This window comes from Pan troglodytes, chromosome 16, assembly GCF_028858775.2.
Source record: "Pan troglodytes isolate AG18354 chromosome 16, NHGRI_mPanTro3-v2.0_pri, whole genome shotgun sequence".
NCBI lineage: Eukaryota > Metazoa > Chordata > Mammalia > Primates > Hominidae > Pan > Pan troglodytes.
Window position 1 is genome coordinate 43701466 of NC_072414.2, and position 16327 is coordinate 43717792.

At 40.6% G+C, this 16327-nt stretch overlaps 2 protein-coding genes across 6 annotated transcripts in view; one reads left to right on the forward strand and one right to left on the reverse strand.

The window, feature by feature from the left end:
* SCG3 (secretogranin III) overlaps positions 1 to 5600 on the forward strand; it is a 39493-nt gene extending 33893 nt beyond the window's left edge. For both annotated transcript variants that reach the window (XM_009429130.3, XM_510407.7), the window contains one exon: positions 4007 to 5600. In XM_009429130.3, coding sequence (XP_009427405.2) covers positions 4007 to 4125 — 119 coding nt within the window. In that variant the 3' untranslated portion in view covers positions 4126 to 5600. The remainder of the gene's footprint in view (positions 1 to 4006) is intronic.
* A 2036-nt stretch (positions 5601 to 7636) lies between these two features.
* LYSMD2 (LysM domain containing 2) overlaps positions 7637 to 16327 on the reverse strand; it is a 28628-nt gene continuing 19937 nt past the window's right edge. For all 4 annotated transcript variants that reach the window (XM_003314672.5, XM_523075.9, XM_016928245.4 and 1 more), the window contains exons 2-3: positions 9345 to 9676; positions 7637 to 8217 (exon numbers count right to left, since the gene is read on the reverse strand). In XM_003314672.5, the coding sequence (XP_003314720.1) occupies positions 8175 to 8217; positions 9345 to 9676 (375 nt within the window). In that variant the 3' untranslated portion in view covers positions 7637 to 8174. The remainder of the gene's footprint in view (positions 8218 to 9344; positions 9677 to 16327) is intronic.

Sequence of the window (16327 nt, forward strand, 5' to 3'; positions counted from 1 at the left end):
CTGACCTTTCTTAACCATTGTTTCCACCCTTTGTTTGGTAAGGGACTGGGTGACCTGAATCCCCTTCCCAAACCCAGGAAAGGGAGGTCCATGTGATGTGATAGTGAGGATAATGAGAAAATCTTATATAGCCTTAAAAAAATATGCTTTTAAAAAGCGAATCACAGCCCTTCTCTCCTTTGAGCCTTACAACCTTAAAACTTCTTTTAAGGTTAGCAAGATGGCTACTGGCTTATGTCTCCTAACCCCCAGCTAGGGCAGAGTTGGCATTAGACCAAAGGGCCTTTCCTTTGCACCATGCTGGTTTTCCCACTGCACACAGTAATAGCCATGTCATAAAGATAACATTTTTTCCTTTTCAAAAGAAAGCAAAATATTTGCCTGTTTGTCCATTCAAATCACTGGACCTCTTCACATCTGTCTTTGGGAGTCTGCACTTTTTTTTTTTTTTTTTTTTGAGACGGAGTCTCGCTCTGTCGCCCAGGCTGGAGTGCAGTGGCACGGTCTCCGCTCACTGCGAGCTCCGCCTCCAGGGTTCACGCCATTCTCCTGCTTTGGCCTCCCAAGTAGTTGGGACTACAGGCGCCCGCCACCATGCCTGGCTAATTTTTCGTATTTTTAGTAGACATGGGGTTTCACCGTGTTAGCCTGGATGGCCTCAATCTCGTGACCTCGTGATCCGCCCGCCTCAGCCTCCCGAAGTGTTGGGATTACAGGCGTGAGCCACCGCGCCCGGCAAGGCAGTGGTTTTCAAACTTTGATGTACATTAAAATCACTTAGCGGGAGTCTGCCTTTTATTCCATTAAAGATGTTGACACTGCAGCCTATTCTGCAGAGCCAGTATTAATGAACCAGGAATAAACAAGAAGTGCCCTTTGTGCCTTAGGGGTCAGGAATAAAGGAATCATCGTCTTAGGTGCGGTGCCTGCAAAATGTATGTTCAGTTTCGTTCTCTACTTCGTGCCTGAGAGAATGGGAAAAGTGAAAAACAAAAACAAAAATGAGCATTTATTGAACATTTGCTTTGTACCTGTTAGATGTTTTATAGTCAGTACTACAAGGCTATGGAATGGTCAATCAATGACCAGCATTCAGAACCTGACTCTACCACTACCTGAGCAAGTGACTTATCCCCTTTTCTGTTTCTTCATCTCTGAAATGAGGATACTAATGCTTACCCATGAGTGTGGAAAAAGCAACAATGTGCTTTCTCCTGTTCTCTCACTCAACACAACAATCAACACAGAAGACTTCTGTGACCAAATGCGTGGGGGTTTCTCCCCACCACCAAGCAAGCAATCAATTCTGCAGCCGACACTAGCTGGGTGTCCGCTGATTCAATTCAATTCCAACACTATCTACTTAGAGTCAGCCTCAGACACCACAGGGTGAGGGCGCAGTCCCAAAAGAGTGCCCCTTCCTTTGCACCAGTTGCATGTCCAGGCCTCTGGAACAGCTGGCTGACTGGCTTCAAGTTTCGGTTTCCACAGCCTCCTCTTAGGGTTCAGTTAATTTGCTAGAGTGGGCCTGGTATGGTAGCTCACACCTGTAATCCCAGCACTTTGGGAGGCCAAGGTGGGAGGATCACTTGAGGCCAGGAGTTTGAGACCAGCCTGGTCAACATAGCGAGACCCCATCTCCACAGAAAATTTAAAAATTAGCCAGGTGGGCCAGGCACAGTGGTTCACACCTGTAATCCCAGCACTTTGGGAGGCCGAGGTGGGTGGATCATGAGGTCAGGAGTTCGAGACCATCCTGGCCAATATGGTGAACCTCCATCTCTACTAAAAATACAAAAATTAGCTGGGCGTGGTGGCACGTGCCTGTAGTCCCAGCTGCTCAGGAGGCTGAGGCAGAAGAATGGCGTGAACCCGGGAGGTGGAGCTTGCAGTGAGCTGAGATCACGCCACTGCACTCCAGCCTGGGCAACGGTGCAAGACTCCGTCTCAAAAAAAAAAAAAAAAATTAGCCAGGTGTGGTGGTGTGCGCTTGTAGTCCCAAGTTACTCAGGAGGCTGAAGCAGGAGGATCACTTGAGCCCAGAAGTCCAAGGCTACAGTGAGCCATGATCATACGACTGCATCCAGCCTGGGTAAAACAGTGAGACCCTGTCAAAAAAAAAGAAAAAAAGAAAAAAAAAAGGATTGCTAGAATTCAGAGAAATGCATTTACTGGTTTATTAAAAGGATATTTTAAAGGATACAAATAAACAACTAGATGAAGAGATACATAGGGTGAAGTCTGGAACAGTCTGAAGTGCAGGAGCTTCCATCCTTGTGGAGCTGGGGTGCAACACCCTTCCAGCATGTGAATCAGTTTTTGTTCACCTTCCTGTCAGCCTCCACGTGTTCACCTATCTGGAAGCTCCTGAACCCTGTCCTCTTGGGCCTTTCATGGAGACTTCATTGGATAGGCATGATTGACAACCATGTAGGAATGTGCTTGGACAAAAAGAACATGGTCTAAACCCAGTAAGGCCTATCTCTGCAGATTCTTCTTGGCCTCTCTGTGCAACATTCCTTCCTCCAGGGTACAGGGTAGGACCCTCTATGGATCAAGGGTGTTATGACCCACAATCAGATTAGAGTCCTGCCTTGGCTGGGTGAAAGGAGGGCAGGTCAGAGAGAAAGATTCTGCTTCCTGAGGCCTTCTTCTGAGGCCCAAAGTGCCCTAACATTATGACAAAAGGCTAAAACAAGGGATATGGGAGTTATAAGCCAGGAATCATGGACGAAAACCTATATAGATAGTTAGATGATGGATGGATGGATAGATAGATAGATAGATAGATAGACAGACAGATAGACAGACAGACAGACAGATAGATGTCATAGGGTATAACCTCGTGGGGTTTTGTGGGGGGCAATTAAGGTGATGGCTGTAAAGTGTTCAGTGCTGGGATTTCCCTTTCAATCCTCATGGCTGTGCCCTAACAGGGAGCAGATGTCCTGCTTGCCAGAGAGGATATAAGCCCTGTCTAAGCCTCACTCACTTAGTGATTGTAGAGAGGTCCTTCATGGTTCGTTTTCCTTTCTCATAGGAGCTTAAGGATACCCAAGTGACCCAGGCTCAGATTACATTCAGGCTCGCTAAGGGTGGCTGCTAAACCACCCTTTTATACCCACTCTCTCCTTTCTCTTCTCCTTACCAACTAACAGAAAGCAGCGTTCTGTCTAGTCATTTACAGCTGTTATTACTTAATACTTAAAGGATCAAGGGAAAATGGGGGTTTTTAAAGGCTTCAGAAAGGTGTCATAGGCAGCCTCCTTACCTGGAAATCTTTATTTTTGGTGGGTGTTTTGACAATGTATATAGATTTTGTTTGTTTGTTTGTTTGTTTGTTTGTTTAAGTAGGACAGAGGAACCAAAAAGAGTTTACAGTTTGGCTTTTTGCTCCTTGCATACAATTCAAACAGCATGAAATAAAGTAACTCTTAATTTGAAAAAAAAAAGTGGGTTGTCACATCAACATGGACTTAAACCTAGTATAAGTCAGGAAGTCAGGAAGTCAGAACACCCGGTTCTGATCATAACTTTTACTACCTATGTGACCTTGAACAAGGCACTTAACCCCGAAGTGTGGTTCCTGGACCAACAGCATCAGTATCACCTGACAGCCGTTTAAAATGCATAACCTGGATCCTCACCCCAGACCTACTGAATATGAATCTGCCACTTTCCAATAGCCCCAGGTGTTTGGTATAAACATTAAAATTTGCAAAGCCCTGGTCATGAGCCTATTTCCTGTTTGGTCAAATGGGGATGGTATGACCCACCTGAACATCTCACAGGGTTGTGATGAAGCACAGATGAGATAATACATGTAAATATTATTTTATACTGCAAAGTACTACACAAATGCCAAGAATTAAAATGCCTCCCGATGTGAAAGATGGAGAATGGTAATTGTGTTATTGTATAAAATGCTTCTCAGTTAATGGTAATCACTGTAATGGGATTGGCCTTTCCTGATCTTTGCTCATTATGCTCTAATAATATTTTCCAGATTATGACCTTTCAAAGATGAGAGACTTCATCAATAAACAAGCTGATGCTTATGTGGAGAAAGGCATCCTTGACAAGGAAGAAGCCGAGGCCATCAAGCGCATTTATAGCAGCCTGTAAAAATGGCAAAAGATCCAGGAGTCTTTCAACTGTTTCAGAAAACATAATATAGCTTAAAACACTTCTAATTCTGTGATTAAAATTTTTTGACCCAAGGGTTATTAGAAAGTGCTGAATTTACAGTAGTTAACCTTTTACAAGTGGTTAAAACATAGCTTTCTTCCCGTAAAAACTATCTGAAAGTAAAGTTGTATGTAAGCTGAGATTTTGTATACAGAATCCTTATTTCCTCAAAGACTTATATTTTATAATCAGAATATGTTGCTTTGAAAAAGCCTCTAATGGACTGACCTTAAAACTCACCCTTCTTCCACTGTCTCATCCACATAAGCACTCCCTGAAGAATTAAGGGGGTTCTGTTTTCAAGGCATGCCAAGTACTAAAGCACCTTGCAGAGCGTGTCTGTTACAAGATGTCGTTTACACCAGCAGTTCCCTTTGGGGAGCTGAAATAAATTCACATTTTCTCAAAGTCTCATAGCTTTGGAGGAGCCATCTGCTTTTTTGGCTGCTCTTTTTAGCTGGCTTTTTATTAGGTTCAGTGACATAAAAAGGATCCAGGTAAATGGGTATAGGATTTGCTGGATTTACTAACAATTTCCCCCTGTTCTTAACACTTCCTATTAGTGACTTTTCAGACATTGAGTTTACTTATAAAGAGAGATATTTATGTACTCTCTAAGAAGACAAATGAGGTCATAAACACTGCATAAAGCAAGGCAAAAATGTATGCCACATCTCAGTTATCTAAACTAGATTAGATCCAAGCCAAGGTTTCTCAACAGAGAGCAAAGGGCCAGGCAGTAAGGTAGAAATAGAGATAAAAATCATTCCTTCCTTGTGATCCAAAGCTGATCGAGCAGCTTTCCTGGAGGAAAAGGTTAATGAACTTCAGGTCCCTGCAACTCAGCCCCCACCACAAACACAGCCCTGGAAACATACAGTGGCCCAAGGTCCTCTTGAAATGTTAATGGTTAATGTTCCCAAACCAGAGAATGCTTTGAAAATGTATCATTCAGTGTAAATTAATTACATACATATTTTTCTATATATTTGTTTCAAACTGTAAAAATAACATAATATGTAATTTGTGTATTAGTGAGAGGTGAAGCCAGCTGGACTTCCTGGGTCGAGTGGGGCCTTGGAGAACTTTTCTGTCTTACAAGAGGATTGTAAAACACACCAATCAGCGCTCTGTAGCTAGCAATAGGTTTGTAAAATGCACCAATCAGCACTCTGTAAAACGCCCCAATCAGCACTCTGTAAAATGCACCAATCAGCAGGATTCTAAAAGTAGACAATCACAGGGAGGATTGAAAAAACGGCACTCTGATAGGGCAAAAACGGAACATGGGAGGGGACAAATAAGGGAATAAAATCTGGCCACCCCAGCCAGCAGCGGCAACCTGTTCAGGTCCCCTTCTGCTGTGGAAGCTTTATCCTTTTGCTCTTCATAATAAACCTTGCTACTGCTCACTCTTTGGGTCCGTGCCATCTTTAAGACTATAACACTCACTGCAAAGGTCTGTGGCTCCATTCTTGAAGTCAGCAAGACCACAGACCCACCGGCAGGAACCAACTCTGGACACATTGGCTGTCACTGTTTCAAATGGTCTTTGACACCTGCATTGCTGTCCTGAATGCCCCTACCTAGTATCCCACCTTTTGGTGGGGACTGTGGGGGAAAGGCTGGTTTCTTCTCCCATCCTCTCCAGAGAGCTGCAAAAACAAACAAAAGCCAAAGCCTGACACACACACACGAACTAAACTCAGTATGTTCTAGAGAAGCCAGTACCCATCTGTTGAGTGGGGAGAGGGAACTAAAAACACCTTTGCCCAAATAACACTTGCCAAAACATAGTGAACCAGACTGTTTCCATGAGTCATCTTTGATAACATGACTGACTCTAATTCAGCCATACCCAAACAGGCTGCGTGTCCATCAGACAATAAACTGGCGCTGGCTAAAACATTTTGTCCATTCACTTTTCTATAATGTATCTAAACATGCAGTATTTTTAAAAATAAGACATGTACTTAGGGAGTTTATTGTGGTTCTCAAAGCACATTGGCATTCATTAGCTCCTATCCATAACCAAAACAAAAGGAACATCATCAGTCCTGTTTTATGAAACAGGAAACTGGTTCACAAAGGGAACAAAAGCACAGGATACGCTCCAGCTCGTGCGGCCAAGAAATGGTAAAGTTGGGATAGAACGTAAGTTTCTTGTCTCTCAGCCCACTCCAGTGATTCTATGTGCAAGGTAGGGACTAAAGTACTCAGTCCAGAATAGTTTAACTGTGGCCACAAAGAATTCCAAGTTACTAATAACTTGAAGATGACCAATGTTTTGGCTAGAGAATGCTAAGAGAGACCTTAGGCAAAAATAAAATACTCAGAAAAAAAATGTTTTTGAGATTGTAGTCTTAATTTCAAATTTGAGCTCATGTTATGTCTTTTGGATTACTCTCAAATTTCAGAACATTTTATGTTAAATAGCATGATAACTCTACATTTTTAATGGTTCCTAGGCCACCACAGATGTTTGTTTGAACCTTTTCTTACATACATACCTGTTTTCCTTCCCTTATTTTTTTTCATTTAGGTCTCTCTTCATCCAACTAACTCCCCACAGTTCAGGTAGTGAATACAAGAAAACAGCAAAGCATGATCAAGAGAGTACCCTATTTCAAAGATGCTATAACATGAGAAAAAAAAGACAAGACACAGGGATTATATATATTAGGAACAAACAAGAAAATCAGCAAGACAGGGGCTGACAGCTACTGTTGCCCATTGATGCAGCAGTTGCTCAGCCTCAGGGCTTAGATATGTGCAGTTCTAATTCTGCAAGCTCTGACACATTAACACCTAAGGGCACTTGTTTCTTGCTTAATGGATGACCTGGAGAAGCAAGACAGGGGGAAAGAAAATGAGGGAAGATAAAAGAAAGAGAGAGAAGAAAAAAATAACAAAAAGAAGAAAGTGAAAGTATTTTTGCTATGCTGGGATGGGGTAGATATGAGGAATTTTTGTGGGAGCCTAAAGATTTATTTAATCTAACAGTTGAACAGAAATTGAGACCAAAACAATATTTAGTTATAAATGATATATTGCTTAAAGTGTACTACTGTAATCTATACATATAATAAAGACCAATTAAATTATGGGAATAAAAATCAATTCAAATAAGTACAGGACTACCAAACACTCATAAAGTAACTTAGCAATGAAATCTATACTAGAATTCTGCAATATAATGTCAGATTATGGTATTATTTGTTCTTTTGATTTATTCCATGTTTTCACCATATCTGAATCACATTAGGTCAATGAAAATGCCAAGATTACTAGTAATTATAATTGTTTTGCTTTTAGATTATGAATACTTTTTTCAAAATTGCATTTATAATAATAAAAACCATTAAAGTGAAGGAGCTGTCACCATTTAAATGTATAATTTAAAAGTCAATTTTATTTTCTCATTTGTTAAAAAAAAAGGAGACTCAAGTTTGAAAACATAGTTTATTTTCTCATTCAGGCTTTTGTAGTTTATTTTTACAAAATAGCAGACAAAATTTGGTTCTTTATATTAATAGAGAATATGTAAGACATGTCGAAATATATATATAGCACTTAAGTTATAAACACACAGCAAATTCAGCATCACTTAAACAGCAACCATATTTTCACATAATCAGGATTGCATAAGGAGATAAACATTATTTTTAGCCTAAATATATAAATAGTCTTTGATGCTTTATGTCAATTAGTATTTATAAAAGCTAGTCTAAAAACTAACACCACCTACAAAAGTGATGAGCTTTAGGCTACAACCTTGCCATCATGCCATAATAAAGACTTAAAATTATAGAAAGCCAGAGGGAACTAATCACTTCAGTGCAATTGCAGCAGGTAGAACTACCTAGTTATGATTTTAAGATGGACACTATAGGAATCCAGAAGGGATGTTTTTGAATCTTCAGTTGTTGGATTCTTTATGGTCCAAACATATCTTAATTTTGGTTAGAGTTATGCCCCCAAATCACCTAACTGTGATAGAGGGAAGTTGCATAGGGACTTTCTTCATCTCTGAAAGAAAATAAATACAGCATAAATCAGTGTTTAGAACTGTATGCAGAAAACTAAAACATCAACTTATTATACAATTTAATATCCACTTGCCAAAGAAGGAATATATCAACTTAGAATATTGTGCATGCCTAGAAAATTGTATGAAATACCAATACTTAAGACATACCTTACTATCTCCATTTTATTCGTATCTCAGTTATTAGAATAAATAATGTCATTCATTTCTTTATATTTGCTTATATTTACATATATTTTAAATCTATACTAAATTATATTCATATTTATATTTGTTTATATTTTCTATATTCTACCTCTTTCCCAAAAGGATTTAAGGTACTAACAACAAAAGGCATATATACAATAAGATTAATAAAATAGAAATAAAAAAATCAGGACTAAGGAAAGGAGAAGGAAACCAATGTATTAATCATAAGAAATATTATAGGAGTTGAAGACAGGTATCAATTTTAGTTGCAAGCTTCCCAATAGCCAGAGCAAAAAAGGAAACACAGTAGACTGTACTTTTTTGAAATCAAATCATAAAGAAAAAAGAAACCAATTCTATAGGAGAAAGATTTTCCCTAATATCAAATTTAAAAAACAAAGAAAAAAGTTCACATGAGATCTTATGTAGGAAACACCCAGTAACAAATAACAGACAATGTCTTTGACAAGTTTTGCAACTATCAATATTTTACAAGTATTTTCTATGACACTGCTTCTCTTGAAAGTGTCAGTGAGAGAGACACTTTTATTTTGCTGCTATCCAGAAGTGCTAGCTGGACAGTGACGCTATTAAAGCAAACAAGCAAACTTTTTATAGTAAATAACAGATAAAAACACTGCAACAGATAAAGCCTTGTGCATCAGGCAGCAGCTCTGTTTAGAGTTTATATACTAAAAATGCCTTTCTAGAACTAAAATGCAGTTTTTAAAGCAGAAAAGAAAGAAATTAAGAAAGGAAGAAATTAAGAAAGAAAGAAATTAAGAAAAAAAGAAAAAAAATCAGAAAGAAAGAAAAGAAAAGAAAAGGCAAAGAAAAGAGAAAAGAAAGATTTGGCCCAGCAAGGACATCTTAATAGTGATTTACTTAGACTTTGACATTTGTACCAGGGTATTCTTACCTGCTCTCTTCTTTTAGCTTCTTGGCTGCCTGTGTTGATAACTTAATCTGCAAGTCAAGTCTCTGCAGGAAATCTCTGGCTGACACTTCCTCAGGCTGCACAGGCTGAACATCAGATTCTTGAGGACTGGGAGGAGGGAGGTCTTCCCCGGCCACCACTGGCTCCTCTTCCTGAGAAAAACTGTTATCAGCAGTTTCATTTTCTGGAGAATCAATGGAGTTAAGTCCATTAAACAACAAAGGCTTCTCTGATATAACTGGAATGTTCAAAGTTTTCTTCAGAAATATACAATCATTGGTAAACAGTTTATTGGCCCTTTTAATCTGCTCCATCTAAAATATAAAAAAGGAGACACAGAGTTACATATAACCAAGTCAAGGAGTAAGATTTATTATACAATACAGAACTACCAATATTCATAAGCAAAATGTACACAATGCTTTCTTGAGATTTGAGACTCTTCATTCAGGTTTAGTAACCTCCCCAGATATCTCTAGTTATTTCAAGAGATGTTGGAGAATTGTTTCCCAATTTTAAAAAAGGACAGACTAATTTTTCCCCATTATACTACTTCTACTACAAGGCAGCTTTTAATATCAGTGGACTTAAACCTCTGAAGTTTAAAAATGTAAAATTTTTAGCACTTAATAAATTCCATTCTTGTTTTAACATTTCTATTATCTGATTTTTTTAAACTTACCATTGCTGCTGTTTTACTTATGAAGTGCTTCCCATGTCTCTAGAACTGTACTTAGTAAATACAGTTACTGTATGAACATGAGCTTGTTACTTATCTCATTGATCCTTTCTCCTCATGTGTAAAACAGGTACCATCTACCTTTCACAGGGTTGTTGCAAGGATTAAATGAGAGCTTATATACTCACTCACATCAAGGAAATATATATATATGAGAGAATATATAAAAATATATGTACATTCTATACATATATTCCCATATATATCTATATGGAAAGAGAGAGAGAAAGTAGTGATTAGAGTGTCTGGCAGTGGATGGTACTTACTGCTCTCCACTTTGCGATGAAGAAATCAAAACACAAAAGAGATGGTAGATTTGACCAAGTACATATGGCTCTTTAAATGTTTAAACTGGGATTTTTGTCTGACTCCGAAGTCCGTACAACATCTGAATTAAAGTACACAACTAATGAAATCACATTATGGGGAGCCTTTAATGCCAAATGAATTCTGAGTAAAAACAAAAAAATTGTATTTCTACTTCAAAAAGCCTGCAAAAACAACAGTCAACTAAGTGGACCCTGTTCATCCTGCTTTGTTATAAGCTGATTCCATGCAAATAGTACATGTAAAGCTTTCTTTTTTCTTCTAAAGATACTCCATTAAAGGAATGAGATTTTTAAAAAGGATGGTCTTTTGTGTTCTCGTTTCTAGTTTAAGGGGAGAAAGAGAACATAAACATGGGCAGGTGCCTTTTAGAGACAAAATTAAAATCTAAAAATCCCAAGTATCTCTGGTCTAGTTCAGGTTTGAAAGGGGTAATAACTTGGACACTTTGCCCATAGCAGGTTCAGGTATAAGCTATTTCGCCTTTAGGACCCCTAGATCTTGCCCCCAAGCAACCAGCTGCTCTATCTCTCTTAGTGCATAGGCTTCCAATGACACTAAGCCCTCCCCTGGCTCCAGAGTGAGCATATGACTCATTCCTGCCCTGGGGAGCATCACAGGCTTTTGTGATAGATCACAGACCCATGACAGAATCATTCAGACGTGCAAAGAGACTCCTGCAGGACGGTAGCCGAGGGGAGAGTTCTCTACTGCTTTCTGCTGGAAGGAGATAGGCTGGAGATGCTGGCAGTCATCCTGGCACCTTGTGGAATCTGATACTGGAGTCATCTTAGAGGTGAGCATTTGAACTTCTAGATCACAGCCTGAAGACAGAACATGCTCAGTTCCAAGATCCACTAAACTCCACTTGGAGTTTGTTTTTTGTTTAGGCCAATTTGAGTTAGGTTTTCTGTCACTTGTAGCTGAAAGAGCTCTAGCTGATACAGTGCCCTTTGAAATGCTTATCAGAAGGGGACTACGACTGCTAATAGTCATTGCTTCCTGGGAATAATGATGGAAGTCAGAAACAGATAGGACCAGGATCCAAACTGCTGAGCAGAGCTAGGAACTGCAAGAGTACACTATTAATTCTTTGAGGGCAAGAACTGGTTATTGCTATAGCCTTCCTGGTCTGACAAAGATCTCATACACACTAAGTGCTTAGGATGGATGGACAGGTGGATGGAAGGATGGATGGATGGATGAATTAACACAGGTCAGAGGAGTGGGCATGGAAGATGAAGTAATCAGAAATGGGTAGTAAGTTATCTGTCGTGCTGCTTATTCTCCTTTCAAACCCACTCTCCCCTCCCAATCCATTCCTCCACTCTTCTTGGGCTTATTCTAAACCCTAGGAGGCTGACTTTTTAAGAACTGCATTACCCAGGTCCCCTTGTCCTTGGAATTCCAGTTGGTTTTCAAACAGCAGCAGAACGACCTTACCATAACCAGTGGCTGCATTCCTCTCTGGTGAGAGTTCCTATCAGGAGTCCCAGATCCAAGGCTCCAGATCTTGCCAGTGTTCCCTTGGCCCTTCAGGCCTAGGGGTAATGTCTCCCTGCTATTCCTAGTCTCTGGGTGCTTCACCTTCCCTTGTTGGTTCCCTCAACCATGCCCACATTCAGTAAATGTCCCTTTATTAAACTCTCTTCGGCCACATCCTCTGAGAGTGTTATCTGTATTCTGCTGCAATGCTGACAGATACACCTATCATACAGAGCACAATGGGCCATCAAGGCCAGCCAAGGGGCCTACAGAGGACTAGATAAGGTGACAGACTCAGAGGCTGTGTGCAGTCAGGGAGTCCACAGGCAGTGAAGGGCAAGGCTCCCCCTGGCTTCTGTACATACTGCTGCACAAGTGACTCACTATAACTGGTCCACAAGCTTCCTAAAGTCAGGGGCTCCACTGTCTTCATCTCAATGTCATTAGTAAGCATTTAAGATGTATGTGGACCTTTATGGTCTAGACTATAAGATGACACACGAGATGCCAGAGTCAAGAACACCAGGGATATTCAGACACAGTTAGCAACAAGGTGGGAATCAATCTAAGGACAGGGGCAGATTTGAGACTTGAGTTTAATACAGCATAGTACTCAGAAGCATGGGTTCAGGGGCCATACTTTCTGAGTTCACATCCTGGCTTTCCCACTTTCTAACCATTCCCTGTCGGTTTACTTATCAGTAAGGTAAGGATAGTAACAGTTCCTTCCTCTCCATATATCATAATGAATTAATTCATGTAAAGTATTTAGAACAACATATGGGCTGGGCGCAGTGGCTCATGCCTGTAATCCCAGCACTTTGGGAGGCCAAGGTCAGGAGTTTGAGACCAGCCTGACCAACATAGCAAAACCTCATTTCTACTAAAAAAAGAAATACAAAAATTAGCCAGGCATGGTGGCGCATGTCTGTAATTCCAGCTACTCGGGAGCCTGAGGCATGAGAATCACTTGAACATGGGAGGCAGAGGTTGCACTGAGCCGAGATCACACCATTGTACTCCAGGAGTACACACACACACACACACATATGGCACACAAGAAGTACTCAAAGGTGTCAGCAATTATTATCATTAAATTTAATTAAAAGTAAGAAAGCAACAGGTAAGGGCAGATTCTAATGTAAAATCAGCAAATGAGAAGGAAGAAGGTAGAAATTTTCTCCCATAAAATATTGTTTCTCAGCCGGGCACGGTGGCTCACTCCTGTAATCCCAGCACTTTGGGAGGCCGAGGCAGCACTTTGGGAACCTGAGGTCAGGAGTTCAAGACCAGCCTAGCCAACATGGTGAAACCCCATCTTTACTAAAAATACAAAAATTAGCCAGGCATGATGGCAGGCGCCTGTAATCACAGCTACTAGGGAGGCTGAGGCAGAAGAATCGCTTGAACCTGGGAGGCGGAGGTTGCAGTAAGCCGAGTTTGTGCCATTGTGCTCCAACCTGGGTGACAGAGCGAGACTCCGTCTCAAAAAAAAAAAAAATTGTTTCTCCCCCAAAGTAAGAATATATAGGGAAAATCTCACATGGATAAGCCCAGATGAATACCATAATAAATCATCACTGCTTTGAGATGTCACAAAAGGCTTTGAATAGGTTTTTCAAAAGGTAATGAAAATCTTAACCTGTTCTTTACAAGCTATGGCTTAGGCCAAATGCATAGGCTCTAAACTCTGTTACCCATGATGAAATATGAAATCAGACATGCAAAGAGCCAGGAATAAAAGCATTCCATCTAGAAAAAGGAGTAGCAAATGCCCCGGGGCAGGAAAAAAATCACGTGGCTAAAGTGTAGGGAGTAATAAGCAAAATTCCAACCAGGCAGGGCCTTGGGTGCCAAGTTAAGGAATTTGGAATTTATTTTAAATGTGATGAGAAGCCACTGGAGAGTGAAGGCAGGGAGTGACATGATCTGATCACAGTTAAAGATTGCTTCAGCATCTGGGTGCAGAAAATGGATTAGCAAGAAAGAGGCACCTGCCATAGCACAGACAACAAACTGAAAAATCCAAAATGGTGAAACGATGTTTTCTTTTGCTTTGGTATGTTTTTTATTTATTTATTTTTATTGTTTTTGAGATGCAGTCTCACTCTGTCACCCAGACTGGAGTGCAGTGGCACGATCTCGGCTCACTGCAACCTCTTCCTCCCGGGTTTAAGCTATTCTCCTGCCTCAGCCTCCCAAGTAGCTGGGATTACAGGTGCATGCCACCATGCCTGGCTAATTTTTTGCATTTTTAGTAGAGACGGGCTTTCGCCATGTTAGCCAGGATGGTCTTGATCTCCTGACCTTGTGATCCACCTGCCTCGGTCTCCCAAAGTATTGGGATTACAGGCGTGAGCCACCGCACCTGGCCTCCTTTGGTATGTTTTATACTTCTGTCTGAACGTAGCTGGGTCTACTGTTCTGGCAATTTCACTTCACATAAAGCTAAGAAAAGTCATGATCCAATCCAAGGAAGAGCTGGAAAACTCTATAGCTTTCCCACCTACCCTCTGTTCAACATTTCCTAAGATCCAATTAATGCTGAGACTAGAAAATGTGTCCTTTCAAACTGATGCAGGACTATCCTCTGTTTCTTAGGGACGGATGAATGGGAGTGGGGAGGTACACTGATCAAATGCTTTCATTTCAAAAGTCTCCCTTAACCTAGATTGAATAGTGTAACTCAATGAAATATAAATTTACTGTCTGGTCACTAAGAAACAGTTTATAGAATAAGGAAAGTAACAGCCAAAGGGTGGTCACAAGTTCAATTATGGTGAAATTAGGTAGAACAACTGCCATCAATAACTTAAAAACAACGTACTGAAAATGACTCCCCAGCCAGGCATGGTGGCTCATGCCTGTAGTCCCAAAACTTTGGGAGGCCAAGGCAGATGGATTGCTTGAGCCCAAGAGTTTGAGACCAGCCTAGGTAACATGATGAAACTCCATCTCTACCAAAAAGTATCCCCCAAAACATTTAGCTGGGTGTGGTGGTGCACCCCCATAGTTCCAGCTACTCGGGAGGATGAGGCCGGAGAATCGCTTGAGCCTGAGAGGTCAAGGCTGTAGTTAGCCAAGATCTCGCCACTGCACTCCAGGTCAGGTGACAGAGCAAGACCCTGTCTCAAAAAAAATTTTTTTTAAATAAAATAAAATACAATGATTCCCCTGTGAAGGGAATTCACAAAGCATCCCTCCAGAAGATACCTTAAGAGCAGGCTGCTGAGTAAGGTCAAGAACTCTTCCCATCTTGGGCCAGCATCATCAGTCCACCTACCTAATAGTGAATGCAATTCTCAAAACTTCTTTTTCTTCCTCTCCATTCCTTAAAAGATATAAGCTCATCCAAAAATGTCTCAGGATACATAATAACATGTACATAGCACTGTGTGGCTTGCAGAATGTTCTCATATACGCACACAGCTCTCATTTGATTATTAGTTTACAGAAAACAGACTTCAATATTAAATGATTCTCCCAAGATTCACCGCCACATCTGTCTCCTGTTACATTCTAGACGTTGATGGCAATGAGACCAGACCCCTCCATTGCTATGTGTTCATGAGAAAAAGGCTTTTTTTCTTCCCCACACTGTCAGAAAAGTACATGAGATTCTATTTATGGCAAATGTCCACAAAAGGCAAATCTATAGATTAGAAAGCATATTGGTGGTAGTCTGAGACTGAAGAAGGAAACAAAGAGTGAGAGGAATGGATGGGCATGGGGATCTTTTCAGGGTGATGAAACTGTTCTACCACTGAATTCCAATAATGGCCTCACAACTTTGTAAATTTACTTAAAGTCATCGAATCGTACACTTAAGATGGGTGAATTTTGTGGTGTACAACCTCAATAAAGGTGTTTAAAAAAATAATGAGAATCTACAAACACCCCGAATGACTAAAGGCTACTTTGCCATACCTCTCACTTTTGGTGGCTCTATTTATAGTTATCTTCTCTTTAACTAGCAAGGGTCAGCAATCTCCACCAGCAGCAGGGGTTAAAGTTATGAACACTAAAGATTTACATGCACCTGAGTTTCTAAATCACAATGTTTATTCTCCTAAAAATGACAATCATTTCACCTTTTCTCAGCAAGGTAACTTTCGTTAGGGGAAACGTTAAGCAACAACTTGGCTTAGCAGCTAATTGGCAGAGGAAGAGAAAATCCTGGGAATAAAACTGGCTAGGAAGTAACTGAGGGTACTGCGGGGTGAGGTGGCCTCTGGAGAGGGAAAAAGACAGGCAAGCTGCCTGGAGGAAGCAAAGAGAAAAAAGAAAAAGTTTGTGCAAATCATAGGTCCACTTGGCTGCCTCCTTTCCACTTTCAGTTTCTATATGGCTCTCTGGAGGTTTCTCCAGGGTTTCTGCACAAAAATTCATGGTGGCAGCCTAGAGCTGGTCAATT